Below are 18,996 nucleotides of genomic sequence, written 5' to 3'. Positions count from 1 at the left end.
CAACAGCTGGAGGCAAAAGATTCCTAACCTTGGTTTGGTTATTTACCTTTCGAAGTATTCGAAATATTGTGTAGCTGATTAAATTCTGCTTTGTGTCAAAATTTTTGGTTTGTAAGTGTTATTTTAATGAAGACGTATTATATGCAGTCTTATATACGAAAAATAAGTGTTTATATTTCGTTTAGATCTTGAAAAATGTTTCGTAGGCCTTTGTGGTATCAGCTGATTAATTTCTAGACTAGGCCTAGCCTAGTCTTAGAAAAGTATGAGTATTTGGTACAATAAAGTGTGAATAAACGGACTTTTTGTAACTTTGTGGTTATATTAGTGTGAATTAATTCGTTTCTCGGTGGACTATATTTAATGCGTAATATTTTATATAACCTAAACGATGACAATGGGTACAGCCTAGATGATAACCTAATTATTTAAAACACTTTATTAATCATGCCGTATCGTTAAGTAGTGTGACGTAAATCTAATATTTAAATAAATGGCTGTGAATTCGTATATATATCAATGTTTCAGTGTAGTTTTGAATGAAATCTAGTTATTATTATTGAGTGAATTTTATTATATTTGTTTGTTGTAAGACATTTTATAAAATAAACTGAAAATATGCCTGCAGTTCCAAGACCAGGTAATGTTAAAGATCCTGAAATTGCTGGATTGTTTCTTCAAGATGATCCTGAAAAGATATTTGAAGATTTACGTGAAATTGGTCATGGAAGTTTTGGTGCTGTGTATTATGCTCGATGCCTTGTTACAAGAGAAATTGTGGCTATTAAAAAAATGTCCTATCTTGGTAAACAAAGCATGGAAAAATGGCAAGATATTTTAAAAGAAATACGTTTTTTGAGACAGTTAAATCATCCAAATACTATTCAATACAAAGGGTGTTATCTTCGTGACCATACTGCATGGCTTGTTATGGAATATTGCTTGGGGTCTGCTTCAGATATTATTGAAGTACATAAATGGCCTTTGAAAGAAGAAGAAATTTCTGCAATATGTGAAGGTGTATTAAAAGGATTGCATTACCTTCATTCACTAGGGCGTATTCATCGTGATATTAAAGCTGGAAATATTTTACTTACAGAAAATGGTACTGTAAAGTTAGCTGATTTTGGTTCGGCAAGCATAAAATGCCCAGCAAATAGTTTTGTAGGTACTCCATACTGGATGGCTCCTGAAGTAATTTTAGCAATGGATGAAGGACAGTATGATGGTAAAGTTGATGTTTGGTCACTTGGAATAACATGCATAGAATTAGCAGAGAAGAAGCCACCATATTTTAATATGAATGCAATGAGTGCTCTTTATCACATTGCTCAGAATGATTCTCCTGTCCTCCAGTCTCCTGAATGGTCAGATGTGTTTCGTCATTTTGTTGCATCATGCTTGCAAAAGAATCCAGCTGAGAGGCCTACTTCAGGGAAATTGCTCAGCCATCAATTGGTAACTCGTCAACGCTCTCCTCATGTGTTGATAGACCTTATACAGAGAACAAAAGACGCTGTTCGTGAGTTGGATAGCTTGAATTATCGCAAAATGAAAATTCTCATGACAGATGCTGAAAGTGAAAGTACTGTTGGTGATGTGGATGACACACCTGAAGAACAGGCTGGAGGTGATAGCAGTAAAAGTAATAGTATAACATCTGAACATTCGATTCATTCTATGGGAGTTAGTGCAAGTTCTCAGGGAAGCTCAACAAATAGCTTACTTCCAGCAGCTGAAGCAACACATGACAATAGTTATCCTTCACCAGTGCATAGCAAAAATAAGCCCACCAATTCTACTGTTTTACCTGAACATGGAGCCAATAATTTTGCTACAATTAAAACGACAACAATAGTTACAAAACAACAGAAGGAGCATATGCAAGAAGAGATGCATGAACAAATGACAGGGTATAAGAGAATGCGGCGTGAACATCAGGCAGCACTAATTAAACTTGAAGAAAAGTGTAAAATTGAGATGGAAAATCATAAACAACAATTAGACAAAGAATATGAGACTTTATTACAACAATTTAGTAAGGAATTAGAAAAATTGCAGATGGTTCAGCAACAAGAACTTGACAAAAAATTCAAGAAAAATTTAACTGCTGAGAAAAAGTTAATTAAAGATATAAGTAGTCGTCAAGATCAAGACCGCAAAGCATTTGATGTACAGAAAAAGAAAGAATATAAAGCTAATAAAGAAAGATGGAAGCGTGAATTAAGTATGGATGATTCGAAACCAAAAAAACAGAAAGAAGCACATTTACAGAGTCAGCAGGACAACCAAAAACAACTGGAAGCACAAGAAGAACAACGATTAATTAGAGGACAGAAAGAATATTTGGAGTTAGAAGTTAGAAAATTTAGGCGGAAAAAGTTATTAAGTTTCCATAGTTTAGAACAGGAGATTTTGCGAGAAGAGTTGAACAGAAGGCAACACCAGCTTGAGCAGGCTCACGCTATGTTACTGCGTCATCATGAGAAAACAATGGAATTAGAGTATCGTCAGCAAAAATCTGTTCATCAGCTTCGTGAAGAACAGATTCAAAGACAGCATACAACTGAATTGCAGAATCAAGAGGAATATACAAATCGATCAGAACGTGATTTAAGAAAGAAACATGCTTTGGAAATAAAACAACAACCGAAGTGTCTTAAACAAAAAGAGACGCGTATTCGTAAGCAGTTTCGTGAAACATGTAAAATTCAAACTCGGCAATATAAAGCATTAAAGGCGCAAATCTTGGCAAGTACACCTAAGGAAGAACAAAAAGCGGTGATTAAGAAGTTAAAAGAAGATCAGCGCAGAAAATTAGCTCTTCTTGGTGAACAGTATGAACAAAGCATAGCAGAAATAATGCAGAATCAGTCAATACGACTTGATGAATCACAAGAACTTGAATGTCATCACTTAAAGGAACGTTTACGTTACGAGCTAGAAATTTTAATGGCATATCAGAGTAAAAACAAGATGCAGGCAGAATCACAGCGAAATAGAGAACGTAAGGAACTAGAAGATCGTGTTTCTGTGCGAAAGGCTTTATTAGAACAGAAAATGCAAACAGAAACTCAGCAATTCTTGCAGGAACGTTCTGAAAGAATCAGACTTCTTCATGAACGTCAAGATCGTGAGCTTGAGCAGTTTGATGAAGAATCTGCACGACTCGGTTTTAGTGCTCTTGCCATTGCAGAAGCTTCCAAGGAATGTTATCCAGATGATGACAGTTTATCCGGTAGTATGCTGAGCTTAGCTTTGAGCAACTGACCAACCAACAGAATGCTTCAGAATACTTCCAACAAAATGGTAAATATTTATTTGGTTAATTAAACCTTTTTTTATTAATGTAAAGTTCTGAACTTTTTAAGCAAAGTTTATGAATGTTTCTTAGCCTTTGATATACAGCAATTTTACCTAAGTTAAAGCTAAGTTAACTGGACTTGTCTGTTCTTTGAACTTAAATATTTAGAAAAGTTAGATAACGTTTTGAAATTTAACTAGTCAGAATGAAGTTAAAAATGACCGATGGTATGATCCTAAGATCAATCCCGATTTTAACAACATTTTACTTTTATTTAGCAAACTGAACAGTTATGTTTTAGTTATTCAATAAATGTTTTGTTTATTAAATTTACAAAAATATTCATTCCATTACTTATATATATTTATAATGTACACATTTTAAATAATTTTATAACATTATAATGTAGTTTGTGTTTTAAAACTACTGTTTTATAACAAACTAAATTAAAGTAAATTTTTAACTAAACCAAATTTTTAATTTTGTCCTTTTAAGTTATTCTAACATTATTATTAAAACTAGTCTGTTTATAACATTAGATATAGTATCGTTTATATTTTCTTTATGCTTCAGTTAATTGCTTGGACAATGTATAGATAGGAATGTAAACGTAACCTTACAACAAAATAAAAAATATTTTAAAGTTTTTTTAATTGTCAAGTTAAAACACTAATTAATATATCATTTAAAAACTATTAAAATTAAACTATTAAATTATTAAACAATTAAAATTTCAGTTGTTTTTTCTATTTATTGTTAATTCTTTGATTTTAAGTACAAAATTTGTTTATTATATTACAGTTTATTAATTTCAATTTAAGATTAGAAAGTGTTTGGCGATTTTGTTATATAGTTGGCAAAAACCACATAACTAAAAAACCTTCCCTATCAAATTATGTTATGTTCAATATTTATATAATTCATAGACGACTATGTACTCTTCTTCCTCGTATTCTTTTGTATTACTGTATTCGGTGTACAGTATTGTTGCGTCAGTTGTAGTTAGTGCATTCTTCAGTTTATCATAGTATACAAAACTTTGACTGATGAAACATTATGAATGTTCAAACTGAATAATACGTTGTTGATGAAAATACCTTTTATATTTGTATAAAAAATACTAATGTAGTATAATTAATTAATTTAAAATTAAATGTGATGTTAATATAAATCTTTTTAAAGATGTTCAGTTGTAAGATAAGCTCTACCTTTTATAGTTTGATAGTGAATAACAATTTACTTGAAAGTTACATTTAAATGGCAATGATCCATTACATTTAAATTCAATAAAAAGAAAATGCATTGGTAACATTGTTTTTTTTCGTTGAATTTTATTTGAAAGTAGTGTCAGTTGGAGGACTGTTGTACTATGTGTGACCATTTTCGTTCTGGTATTTTTGTTGTTTGAGGGTCATTTGAAGTGTCCCAAAAAAACATAAGCTGGTTGCTTGACCAATTCCAAAAAAATTCAAACTTACGTATTTGTTTCCTACATGTCTCAGGACCTTAAAACTATTTTTTTTTTTTTTTTTTAGTTTTTTATTTAAGCAGTTTACCTGTGGTGGCCGTTTTTGTTACGGTGTGCACACCTATTTTTGTGATTTTAAGGATTTATGGAACATATAACTAAAAAACTGAAACAAAAAGCAGTTTATTATATTTTCTCAAGGTAAAAGATTGGTCCAGTAGTTTATATACCTATCTCTCTTCTTTCTATGAGAAAATTATCAATAAAGTTGAACATGAAAAACTGTGAAATTTCACTTTTGGTAATTTTTTTAAAAAGGCAGGAATGGCATACACAGTTTGAATTATTTTTTTATATGTAGGTATACGTTAGTAGTTTTACCTTAAATAATATTAATGGTGATATACTTACCCCTAGAATTTTATGAATTTTTGAAAACTTATTTTTAAAAAAAAATCAAATTTTAGCTTCAAATAACTGTGATGGGACTGGTGATGAAAACCTAAAATTTGCACAACTTATGTTTTTGTAGATGTTTATAGCAAATAAAAACGTTTGTTGTGTATTGTACTAATAAAAAAGTTATAACCTCTCAAAAATCATTAAAAAAAACCTGTTAAAAGTGATACCATTATTCTGACTCACTAAATAAGTACTCCAAGGGGGTTTCAGGCAGTTTACCACACAGGCGGCCATTGTCCCCCACAGGTAAACTGCCCTTTTTTTTCTTTTTTTATTTAAGCAGGTAAACTGCTTAAATAAAAAAACTAAAAAAAAAAAAAAAAATAGTTTTAAGGTCCTGAGACATATAGGAAACAAGTGGGTAATTTCAATTTTTTTTTGAGTTGGTCAAGCAACCATCCTTGGATCATTTCAAATGGATTTGCCTTTGAGTAAAGTTGCTGGTAATATATTTTTTGCTTATTGTTAAGTTTATTCCATTTTAAGTGTTTTGAACTATATAATTCGAGTTAAGATGTCAGAAAAAGATCGAGAACATTAATACAGTGACTTAATGAAACAGAGGACAATTACAAAAGTGTTGTGGGTGATGAAGATCCAGATGAAAGAGAGGAAGCTTTTGTAGAAACTTTGCTAGCTGGCACAAGTATTAGTGAAGACAGTCTTGACACTGACATAGAAGAAAACATCCGAAACATAGAAGAAATTGCATTAGAAAATAAACTTGATTTACGAGAGAATGTAACTTTGCCAGAAAATCCTACGGTCCCAGTTTTTTATAACCCAGAATTCTACATTGACAGAGATAAGGAAACCTGTTGGTTCTTGGAACCACAACAAGCATGGACATCGCATACTCCACAAAAGAACCTAAAGGCAATGCAAAAAATGCTTCCACCAAAATTGAAGCTTTAGATTGTCTTTTGAATGAAGAAATTATTTTCAGAATTGTTCATTGCAGAAATATTTATATCGAAAAATAAGAATAAAATATCAAAGGGATAGAGATGCTAAAAGTACAAGCGTAACTGAAATAAAAGCCATTATTTAGGATACTTTTCTTGGCTGGAGTACTTAAATCTGGCAGGAAAATGTTTTTGAAATGTGGGACAGTAGCAGAGGAACTGGTGTGGAAGCAGTATTTTTTAAAATGAGTGAACACTGCTTTCACTTTCTGATGCTTTGTTTATATTTTGATAACATAAGAACCAGGGAACAACACAAGGCATTAGACAAGCTAGCCCCAATCAGGAAATTTTCTGAGAAATTTGTTTCTAACAGCCAAAGAGCATTCAATCCTTCTGACCACCTTACCATCAACGAGCAGCTAATTGCTTTTAGGGGAAACTGCGCATTTAGAGTATACTTGCCTATAAATCTACAAAATATTTGCAAAAAATATTTGTCATGGTTTCATCATCAAACTTTTATATAACAAACCTGGAGGTCTACCTTGGGAATCAATCAGCCAGATGCTGATTTCAAGGCAACCATTCCTATAAAGGATTTGGTTGATAAAATGTGCCAGCAATATGATGTGGCAAGGAATTCCAAAAGATGGCCATTGATATTGTTTTTTCATCTTTTGAACATTACAGGTGTTAATGCATTGGTTTGCTTGGCATTTCTCCCGCCACCACCACATTTGGTTGCCCTAAAGCATAAGACCGATTGTTTGTGCCACAAACAGCTACCAAGCCATAAAACAGTTTAGCGACCACTGTCCTAACAAGCTCCTAGAGCTAACCTAAAAGCGTGAGTGGAATAAGCATGGTACCACACATCACTTGTGTGCATGTCCCACCACCCACTTGTCATATATCACTAAAATGGGTAAGCGAACCCCGTCGACTATTAAAACATATATGACTACCAATAATTAATTTATCTTGTCAAAAACAGCAATTCGCTGCCATGCCTAGGTCGCTGAATGCCAGCAAGTACCTTTCCACGATTAAAGCGCTTAGAGTCTTAACTGGGTGGTAGCCAGCCATATCTCTCGGTTAGCTTTCTACAGCAGTATGGTAGGAGTCTTTTTCGTTAGGTAAACTACTGATGTCGGTTGAACAAAGCAACTGCATCAAGGAACTCTCACATGGTCCGCCAATGCGGTTCTCGCCTCATTGACTCGCCACTTGTGAGTGGCCAATTTTCCCCTTGACCTCTAAGTTCCAGGGTGGCTTGAGTCCTGACCCTCCCAAGAGCTGGGCAATTGAACATCATGTGTTCGTTCAATTGGACCTCCCTGCAGACGCACAGCTCATCAGCTGCCAGGTGGAACCAAAACAAATATCGGTTTAAATTTACATAGTTGTAGAGCACTCGGGCTCCCGTTGCCCTTAAAAACAAAGGAGAGTCATACAATCACCCCAGATCCTGTATAAATCTATACAAGGACCATCCCTTAGTCATGGTTTGCCATTCTTGCTGCCATGCTTCCATCGCGAGGCTGTCAAGCCTTCTTCGCAGGCGTGAGATGAGCAACTATTCTAAATTTAGAACCGGTGCATTGAGATCATTGTTTCACTCCGGTACAGACCTGGCTTGAAACCGCATCCCAAATACCTCGGCCTCCCTGCCTCTTCGCAATTTACACATAGCTGCCCAAACTTTCACCACGAAATCGATTGGGTAGCCTTTCCCAATACAGTAGTAGCCTCATAGGAGGTTGTTTTAAAAACACCAATGCATACAATTAAGGCTCTGCGCTGGGCACTCCTTAAATTTGTAATAAGTGCTCAATTTCTTTCTAACCTATGTGCCCAAACAGACGCCGTGTAACAGGTCATACTTTCAAAGACACCTCAGTACACCATGTACAAATGACGGCCTGACAGTCTCTAATCCTTTCAAGCAATTCTCCTAAGCTTGTGCATCACAGAGATGGCATCTGCGCTACTTGCCTAATGGTTGCTAAACAGCAACTTCTCATCAAGCAAAACACCTAGGTACTTATGAACTCGAACTCGGCTGATTACACAGCCTTTATACTTAATACAAGGGTTACGACTGTATGATAATTTGTCTGCACCCTTGAGAAGCATAAACTTCATCTTGGGCACAGAACTCCTTAAATTTTGAATGTCCATCCAGCCCTCTGTGTTTGGCAAAGCCGCCTGCGCTCAGTCTTCTAGTTGCGGTCGTGAATTACCACGAACTAACAGGTGTTAGTGCATTGAATATTTTCAGAGTTAATAACAAATATGTTATGATAAATTAGAGGGAATTTCTGAAAACTATGGCTATTGAATTAATGAAACCAGCAATCCAAGAGCAAGTTGGACTTAAAATAATTCCAAAAGAAGTAAAGCGCTGAGTGAAACTACTCTTGCAGTTGGAGGAAGACATCATGCCAACACCACAAACCACTGAAAAAGGATGTTGCTTTATTTGTGGAAGAGCTAGGAACAAAACCACGAGAAAAACTTTCTATCAGTGTAAGAAATGAGTGTGTCCTGACCATGTGAAGAGCGTTTGGAAACAATTACGAAATGGGTAATTTTTAAGACAAGAAACTAATATAAATTTTAAACATTCTTTTTGTATTTTATAGTTTCACATTTTTTTTGTTGGCTTTATAATCTTTAGGAATGAACTTGTAAACATAATTTTTTTATTTATATTGATTCCATGTATATTTACAATTTTATCTTCAATAGTGATTTAAAAATATATTTTGTTCATATAAATAAACTTTATAATTATTATATTAATTTAAAAGGTTTATTTGGAAATCCCCTTCCTAGAATCCTAAAGTTTCAACACTCATTTGTCACAAAAATTAAATAAAAACGAATGGAGGATAGTAGTCCTTCATGCGACCAACCAAGTTTCAGAAAATTGTGTGATTACTGCTGTGTTAAAAAATATTTTACAACTTTGTTGTTATACTTTTCATTCAATCATGAATTCCATGTTTTACAAAATGAAGCATGTAGCAAAATTAAAGTTTCTAGTTAAATATTAAAAGAAATACTGGTAAAAAATTCAGTGTGTGTGCGCGCGCACGTGTGTATTTGTGTCTTTGTACATCAGTGATTATTTTATATCTTGGCAGCAGAATAATATTAAAAAAATCTGAAATTTTGAATGATGCTTCTATATAATGGAGTATTAATGCCATTAAAATTTGGTGTTAATTTCTTATGGGGTGAGGAGATACTTAAGAGTGGGGAGTAGGCATTTTCTTGTAATAGTAACAGCATTCTATTTTAAGTTATTACTTCCACTATATATGCAGCATCTTATCTTTTATATTTAGGGTGTTCATAAAATTCTTTCTTAGAACTAAAAACTCTAGGGTAACTGACATAAATCAGGTTTCTATATAAAAAGTTACTAGTAAATTAAATTTATAAAATAATTGTTTATATTTGCTTATTTTCCTACTTTTTAAATTTTACTTTAAAAACTGCAAAAAATGTTTAATTTTTTTAAAATATGCCTGTTGTGTTATGTTAAGCCCTATTGTAGGCTGCATGATCAGGAGTATAATGTAGAAAATGCATTACAATTTTTATAAAATGCAGAACAATGAATAACTGTGTGCTACCTGAGACATGTGAGTAATAATCAAAGTTTAATTTTGGCAAAATCTGTTAGAAGTATCTATTATAATATGCCCAGTTTTTATTCTCATATATGCGTAATTTGTTATCAACTACTAACACACATTATTGCTCATCAATATTTAAAAGTTGAGTTGGTACACAGGGTGGGAATGGATTGCTGGACTGGTGACTATTTATTTGCTGCCTACAATAATTTTTTTGGTACACTATTCCTTCTACTGAACTATTTCAGACTCTTTACCCTACTTCAAAAATCCCAGGTAGAACTAACTATTGTACGTTTATATCTTTATGCTTTTTAAATATTTTCAAGTAATACTATTGAACACTTTGCTATTCTAATTATAAATAAGGAAACAAAACACAATTTTCCATATTATTGTTATTTAATGCGTGTTATTTCATCAGTTAAATTCTTTTTACAAAAAAATTAAAACTGATTGGTTTAACTTTCCAGATAGTCACTTAGATTTATTTGTCGGTAGTAATTATTTTTTTTTGTGCTGATCATTACAGAGCAGTAAATAGAAAGCAGTTAATGCACATTAAAAATTAAAGTGAATTAAACCCAAAGCTGAAAATGAATTAAATTTTTTTTTAATGAAAAAAAAAGAAACATAAAGTGGTATAAATAATTTAAGTGGTTGTATGCAGTAGATTAAATTGGTTTACAAAAAGTAAATGACATCTTAAAACATGATTAAATTACAGAATTTTAATAGAATGATTAAACTGCGTGTTCTTACAGAAACACAATTACAAGGTGTATTGTGACCTTAAAGTCAGTAGGCATACTTTTTCTTCTGTGGGTGTATAATTTTTTTTAAAGTAATTTTCTTCGTTGGATTTTTTAAAGAATTGTTGATTTCCTTATGTTTTATATTATTATAATATAATTTTTTTGAAAATTTGTTAATTATATTAATTTTGCTGATAAATTATTCATTGTAAGTTAATATTTATGATCGATATAAAGTAAGAAAAATTATAAAGAAATAATAAAATTACAAGTAAGAAAAACTATAAAGTAATAATAACATTACTAAACACAATTCAAAGCACAGTAACAGAAGTTTTGATTAGAATGTTAAAATAAATTTGGAAGAAAAGAAAGAATAAATCATTAATTCTGTGGTAAGCAACTTAAGGATAGTGCCTAAAAATCTAAAATCCTCCGCAAAATTGCATTCATGTTAAAAGAAATATGTTTGAGTTATAAAATGAAGTGAAAGTGAAATGGTTAACACTGCATTGGAGTGCAAGAGATTAGTTCAGAGTGAAGAGGCAAGATTTGGCTCTATGGAGATCATAAGAAATATGCTGTAATGTTATTGTCAGGACACATAAATATAGTTTATCTTTCCATATCCTATCAGTTACTTTAGTAAATTAGGCGGCATTATAAGTTTTTTGCAAAAGTGAGTGCCTGTATTGAGGTAATATTTCTGTTCTCATAGTATCTCTCATATCATAACAGGTGTAATAATTTCCTGCCCTCTATTTACTTTTCTAATTATCTTTTTTAATACAAAGTGTAAGTAATGTCTCTGCTATGGCATGCATTAAATTTTTAAATATTTTCTGGAAATTATTATTTTAGCCATTATAATTTTTATATTTTGGCCATATTATAATTTTTATTTGACTTTTAATGCATTGTTTATTCTAAATTTTATTAATATTGTATAAATATGACATACTGTTTATGTTGTTAAGTAATTAGATGATGATTAGATGAAATAATTGTATTATTTCACTTTTTCTTGTATGAAAAAAAGAAAACAATGATGTACTGGTGTTTCGACTGTGGGATATGGTTAAATGTAAATAAATAAATTACTTTTTTGTGGTTTTAGTTATCAGCTTTTGGTTGAAGATTATTTAAACTTTATCTAGGAAAAATAATGAAAACGTTAAAAATTTTTACATAAATAACTGACAGGTATGTGATGTCTAACTGAAAAAAACAGGGCTGTAATAACCTACCAAAATTAGAAGGATGATACTCACATTATAAAAACAATCATTAGAAGACAAAAGATTGTGATACGACTGAAAACATTCTGTGTGAAAGTGATGAAAAAATTCTACATGAGGAAATAATTTTTTGCTTGTATAAAGTTTTGCAAATTACAAAAGAAAGAAGACTAGAAAAAAGTATCTTTCATAGAAGTTTCATAGCTCCCTTATAAGTGCTAAAACATTTTGGATTCAAGTGGAAAAAATTAATAACTAGCGTGTTAGATACAGTGAATATCATTGCAGCACCTTTTCACTTTGTTTTGACTCAGTTTCTTTATACAATAAGAAAATTTCTGATTATACAGTAGTAGTACGCAAGAACTATCGCATGAAAATAAACAAGAACAAAACAAAAGTAATGAAATGTAGTAGAAATAACAAAGATGGACCACTTTGTCCATGTGAAAATAGGAGGAGAAAAGATTATGGAGGTAGAAGAATTTTGTTATTTGGGAAGTAGAATTACTAAAGATGGACGAAGCAGGAGCGATATAAAATGCCGAGTAGCACAAGCGAAACAAGCCTTCAGTCAGAAATATAATTTGTTTACATCAAAAATTAATTTAAATGTCAGGAAAAGAGTTTTGAAAGTGTATGTTTGGAGTGTCGCTTTATATGGAAGTGAAACTTGGACGATCGGAGTATCTGAGAAGAAAGGATTAGAAGCTTTTGAAATGCGGTGCTACAGGAGAATGTTAAAAATCAGATTGGTGGATAAAGTGACAAATGAAGAGGTATTGCGGCAAATAGATGAAGAAAGAAACATTTGGAAAAATATAGTTAAAAAAAGACAGACTTATAGGCCACATACTAAGGCAACCTGGAATAGTCGCTTTAATATTGGAAGGACAGGTAGAAGGAAAAAATTGTGTAGGCAGGCCACGTTTGGAATATGTAAAACAAATTGTTAGGGATGTAGGATGTAGGGGGTATACTGAAATGAAACGACTAGCACTAGATAGGGAATCTTTGAGAGCTGCATCAAACCAGTCAAATGACTGGTTTGACAAAGAAGAAGACAAAAAAAAACAGTAGTAGTGGTCTGTGCCACATGTTATTTCAGCATATTTTTATAGAATGTGTATCTTATATATATTGCTTGTATAAAGTTTTGCAAATTACAAAAGAAAGAAGACTAAACAAAGTATCTTCCATAGAAGTGTCATAGCTCTCTTTTAAGCGCTAAAACATTTCGGATTCAGGTGGGAAAAATTAATAACTAGTGTGTTAGATACAGTGAATATCATTGCAGCTTCTTTTCAGATGTATATATATATATGGCAATGTTCATATGTGTGTCTGCTATGGACTAAAAATAACTACTGTACTGATTTATGCACAGGGAAAAAGGGAAAGGTTAAATTTTGTGAAGTTCCATAATGTTCAGTTTTTTAATATTTTATCAAACTTTCTATTGTATTTATTTAATCTATATATATACACTCAAATCTAGCAATAGCAAAAGCATTGCTGGGTCTGCTAGTTAATTATCTATTAAACACAGTTAGATATAAATATTTAATAGCAATCTTTTAATACCTCCAGTAATAATAGTAATACTAATACCCCAGTTTTATTTTGTTTACAACAGATGGCTGTTTTTTCAGTTTTTTGAAACATTTTATTTTTGTTGAGCATATTGTGAAACTTACCCCTGTCAAAAAAGAATACATTGGTATTTTTGTTCTAAATATTTCAAAATAGGTGTAACGTGATTGTTTTCTTGTAATGCCTTTTTTTTGTTGTTTATTTTTTAATCGGAAGCCTTTTTTCTTAATAAGGTCAGATGGATATATTGATGTGTAACTAATGTAACATGTAATTTTTATAATCTTTTTAACATTTATTTTTCCTACTTGTATGGACTTACTGGACCACTTTAGTCAGTCTGTGTCCAGTCGCTTTTTTGAAGAGTGTACTGTTTTCTTCTTTTGAATTTGCCAATATTTTTTCATTTGTTCTGATCTTTCTTTTCTTCCATATCTGTAAATACCCTTTTCATCGTTTGTTGTTTGCCTGTATTTGGTGTAAATTTTATTTTCTTGTCCTTTAGTTTCATGATGTTTTCCGTTTTGTTTTTTAGATCTTCCAGAGTTATTCCCGGATCCTCCATATCCTCTCTTATTTCTTTAATCCATCCCACCTCATGAGATGCCCAAAGAAACATGTAGTATTCTGACATGTAGTATCTATGATAGTTTCTAATTTCCTGTAAACCTCTTCATTTGGCACTCTCCACCGTTTGGCACTTTTCCACAATGGTGAAAAAGAAAACACATCAAATAGAAAACATGCATCTTTTTGATGTTGCTTGATTGTACATTTTCTTGTTGTTCTTCTCTATGCTTTTAGGATCGTGTCAATTCTGTTTCTCTGAGGGACTTTAAAGATGGTTTTACTTCCATATGTTAGTTCTGGCTTAATACGTTCAGCCATTGTAGTTTTGTAATGTTTTATTTTCGTGTTTACAGATAGGCATATTTTGTTAAATGTGGACTGTGTTAGTTTTTGGGTTTTTAGCGTTTTATTTGTTCTTTCTTGCCAGGTGGTTTTTCGTTTAAGTAGTATGTTATAATTTCTCCTAGGTATTTAAATTGTTTTACAATTTTTATTTTTTTGTTGATTATTGTTGTGCGGTTTATTACTAACGGGTCTGCTGCCATTATTTTTGTTTTTTCAGTGAGAAAAAGATTTTTAACATTTATTATAACAATTTTTAATATTTGCATAAAGTGAGAAATTTTGATTGTTTTTTGTCAGATTTTTAAGAAACATAATTGTTCCTGGTTTTTTAAAAATAATATGCCGATATATTTTTTTGTGAAAATTACTTAATAAGATGAAATTCTGTGTATTGTAGTATATTGAATGATTTTAGTTGTGTGGTTGTGATGCAGGATGATTAAAAAATACCTAATCATTGCAACGATTTAGTAATTATTTTGATAATGTTATTGATATTCAGTGTTAAAATAATATTAATAATTTTATCTCAAGTGATTTTTAACCACAGATAAAAAAAATTTATATTTTTAATATTTACCTTAGTTCATGATAACATCTACTTTATTGTTGCTGACTTTATATTGCTAGCTTCTAAAAGTAAAAATTTAAAGGTAAATGGAAAAATAATTAGTTTTTAGTATGCATTTTGATTTTTAAACTTAGTCTTACATATAAAAAAGTATATTTTAAGAATTCTTGTAGTTGTATTAAAAGGTTTATTTTTCTTGCACGGCTTTTAATGTCTAGATGAGTTGCAGTTTCTAGCTGCTGATAATTTCCATGTATGATATTGCTTTATTAGCATATGTATGGTTTTATTTTTATTTTTTTAGCACCGTTTATGTTGGTGGTTTGTTATTTAGTTTATCTAAACATTGATTTCCTCTGTATTTCCTGTTTTACTTAAGCAAAAGTTTTATATTCATTTGTTTGCATCGATGATTTTGAAAAAAAAAAATTTTACCTTTTAATGACTTATTAAAGTTATTATTAAATCGTTAAGTTTAGTTTCTTATCAATAACAGTTATAGCATGCATCCTGCTTGCATAAATAAGAAATTAAAAGAAAAATGTATACTTTAAAATCACTGCCGCACGGTTTACAATAATGAAATGTATTTTCTCCTTTAAAAATTACAGTTAAGTATAAATAGAACTTAAATGTCAAGTAAATAAATTCGTCTGACATGACCTTCTATGCCAGGGTGACGATAAACATATATCATTTGCAGTAAATTTAAACCGCTGCAGTATTTTTTTTTTACAACTTATTTTTTCATTTTAATCTCGTTATAGTTAATTGAAGTAGAGAATTTGTTTTGTTTCAGCGGCCAGCCTACCCAGAGAGAGGCCTGTTGCAAGTCACTTGTACTGCAGGTAGTTCAGCCACGTGAGCCGCCTCAGCTACAGTAGATAGAGCCAGTTTTTGAACGATCCAGTTAGAGAGAGCTTTGATCCCGAGTTATTATGATGTAAATTATTTAATTTCTGCATTTTAAATATAAATTATGAAAAGAATGCAAGAAGTTGGAACTGTAATTACTGGAGATTATTACTGGAGTATTATGTTACTCTTCTTTTTTTTAATTTCGTAGATTCTTCTCAAAAATAAACAATGATGTTATTTTATTTGATAAACTCAATAACGACTGATTTTAAACATGTTATTTCTTTTTTATCGTAGTTCACTTTATACTTTAAATATTAAATAATCATTATGCTTTTGAAAAAAATAATATTTATCATTTTCAGTCATATATTATGTCTAATAAATAGATATTTTAATATTATGTTGCATTTCATTAATAAAGAAAAAAATAATGTCAAAGCAATATAATTAAAGTTTTATTTTAATGTAATTGGAAAAAATTATATTATTGTATATTAAATGTGTTTAGCTTAAGCCTTAGAATATACCACTAGTTTGGTTTAACAGTTTTATTGTTTCTTCTTAACATTTGTTTATATTAATATTACTGCATTTTTATTATGTTACTGCTATTACTATACATACTCAAGTAGAAATATTATTTTTATTAAAAAAAAAAAATTAAAACTAGTTATTCAAAATTGTTCAGTTTTATTATTTTTTTAATGAGGAACGGTTAACTGTACTGATTTACCTTTATTTGTGCATTTCAACTTTTATGAAAGTAGCGTATGAATAACTTATAAAATTAATGTATTCCTTATATATAAAATGTAATGATTTATTAATTTCAGCCTACTGATAACACTTCTACATCGGTTCTGATATTTACACGTTCTGGTCATACATTATTAATCTAGCCGATATGTAGGTATTTGAATTTAATTTTTGTGTTATACCCTGAGAATCCTTTTACTGGAATTATGCAGTTATATTTTTTGATGGTCTAATCGTAGTGTAAAAATAAGAAAAAAATGTTTGCAAGATAACAGATAGATTTTGGTGTTTGAAATGTAAAACTTTCACAAAGATCAAAATATCTATTGATTATAATAAAAAAAGATATTTTAATTTTTAAATAAGCTTATTTTGTTTGAATTTGATATAATTCATGAATGATTGCACATATTTTCTGTAAGTTCCTGTATATACATTTCAAAATTTTGTTGGAAGTTTGTATCCCAGCTAAATTTTATAATTTTAGTGGACTAAAATCAGCAGATTTTACTACACTGTTATGTTGTACTCATTTTTTCTCTGTTTCCTAGTTTCTGTTATGGATTGTGTCATCGTTTAACAATGTTTTATAGAAAAAGATTTTTAGAATTATATATACGTATATATTAAAAACAGCAGGTATTTCATCAATCTTATACTTTTTAATAAAAATATGAGCAAAAACATATCTGAGGTTATAATAAAAAAATAAAATATGTGTGTTTTGTAATTCAAGTATGTATAGTTTTAAAATATTTTCCTGATTGAGGTTAGAAAAGAAACATTTTTGAGAATGAGCTCTTCTAGAGCGAGCCGATGGAGTACTGGGTGCATCCGGAGTCCAACTTTGAGTAGTTTCCATATGAAAGTTGTGAAGTGTACAAGTGTGTGATTTATTACCTGTGTGTCGTGCTACAAAATTTAGTCAGCTGTTGTTTAGCAATATGTAGAGCAATGCTTTTCAGTCAGTCAGTCTGATATAGTAGCAGCTGAAACTGCAAATACAGCTCTCTAGTTAATCATTTTATTATTACATATGCATGCCTCATTGCAATATTGACACACTATTTGTAGTATTAGAATATTTATGCGATTTTCAATATTGCTATTGTATGAGAAAAGTTAAACATACTGTAAAATGATTATGTTGAGGAAACGATTTTACCAGGAAATTAAAAAAAATAAATTTAAAAAATATCAATGAGGATGATTACTAACATTCAAAAGAAGCTAATCTTAACTCACTTGATGCAAGCAGCAAATAGATTTTTGGGTAATGAAATTTTTGCACGGTTTCTTGGAGGCCCAGGAAGAAAGTTTAACAACATAATTTTTTTGTAGATTGTTATTGTCTGTTAAAAGTTAAAAAAAAGGAATCTTATTCAAAGAAACAAAGTCAGCTCATCCCTTTCTTTTTACAAATTTCGTAAATATATTACCGCATTTTTTCTATTGAATAATTAAGTTTTATTAGTTATACATGATTTTGTATAAATTATACACCTTAACTTTGAATTGAGCTTAATATGTGCTGTATTAGAATTTAAATTTTAAAATTGAATTTAATGAACCAATGTTGAAGAAAAAAAGTAAGTATTTGTTAAATAATTATGATAATCCATCAGTAACTTAATTATGTAACTTAATTTTAAATATCGTGACTAAAATTCAGCTACTCAGTTAATACTGACATACTGAAAATCGCACAAGTATCAGGAGTTTTATAAATCAATATGGTTGAAAATTTGAATTAATTTAATCCTGAGAGCCCATATTGTTAAAGGATTTAGAGCTGAAAATTAATGTTTAATTAATTTTTTTTTTATCATTTGTTTAACTGGCTTTTCAGTTCTTATGTATTCATTGAAAATGTTTAACCTTCACTTATTACTGGTTGTTTATTTTTTTTACTATTATGTTCTATATTATTAAGTTCTTACCATTTATATTTCTTTTATTTATCAAACTGAGTATATTTCATGTTCAAAATTAAGAATTTGTATCTAGTTTCTAAGAGTATACTTGATACAAGCTGATTGAGATGTAATCAGAACCACTGGCAAAAAGTTTTATTAACATGGCACACTAGTAACAAAGGTTCAGAGTGGTGTTTATGAAACTTATAACTAAACGTAAAATTTTATGACTGAAAGTAGTTATGGTAGATTTATTGCATAGAAAAGTTAAGTTTGATACCTTATTTTCTTTCAGTTTGTTCTGATTGTCATTATTTACTCATGTGTTACGATTTACTCTCTCCCTTTATAACATCATATTTTATCCTTATCTTCATCATTGAAAAAATTGTCAGTTTTGAAATTCACTTTTACTGTTTTGTATATATATATATATATATACACACACACATATGTATTAAATAAACCATCTAGTACAGAATATTAAGGCAGGACGTAGCTTAATTTTTCATGAAAGTACTTTTGGGGATCCTGGATCCTCAAGTCATAATTGAAATAAAAAACCTAATATTTAGTTTGATTTAAAATAAAAATAAAAATTC

The 18,996-nt window shown here is 30.4% G+C and overlaps 1 protein-coding gene across 1 annotated transcript; it reads left to right on the top strand.

Moving 5' to 3' along the window:
• Window positions 1–40: 40 nt before the first annotated feature.
• Window positions 41–16,732, top strand: Tao (Serine/threonine-protein kinase Tao). Its single transcript, XM_075357275.1, has 2 exons — window positions 41–3,309; window positions 15,661–16,732. The coding sequence occupies exon 1, from the start codon at window positions 619–621 to the stop codon at window positions 3,268–3,270; it is 2,652 nt and encodes an 883-aa protein (XP_075213390.1). The 5' UTR covers window positions 41–618; the 3' UTR covers window positions 3,271–3,309; window positions 15,661–16,732.
• The last annotated feature ends 2,264 nt before the right edge of the window (window positions 16,733–18,996 follow it).

Source organism: Lycorma delicatula, chromosome 2, assembly GCF_047948215.1.
Source record: "Lycorma delicatula isolate Av1 chromosome 2, ASM4794821v1, whole genome shotgun sequence".
Taxonomy (NCBI): Eukaryota; Metazoa; Arthropoda; class Insecta; order Hemiptera; family Fulgoridae; genus Lycorma; species Lycorma delicatula.
Note: the sequence above shows the minus strand (reverse complement) of the source record. Positions and strands in the feature narration are given on the sequence as shown.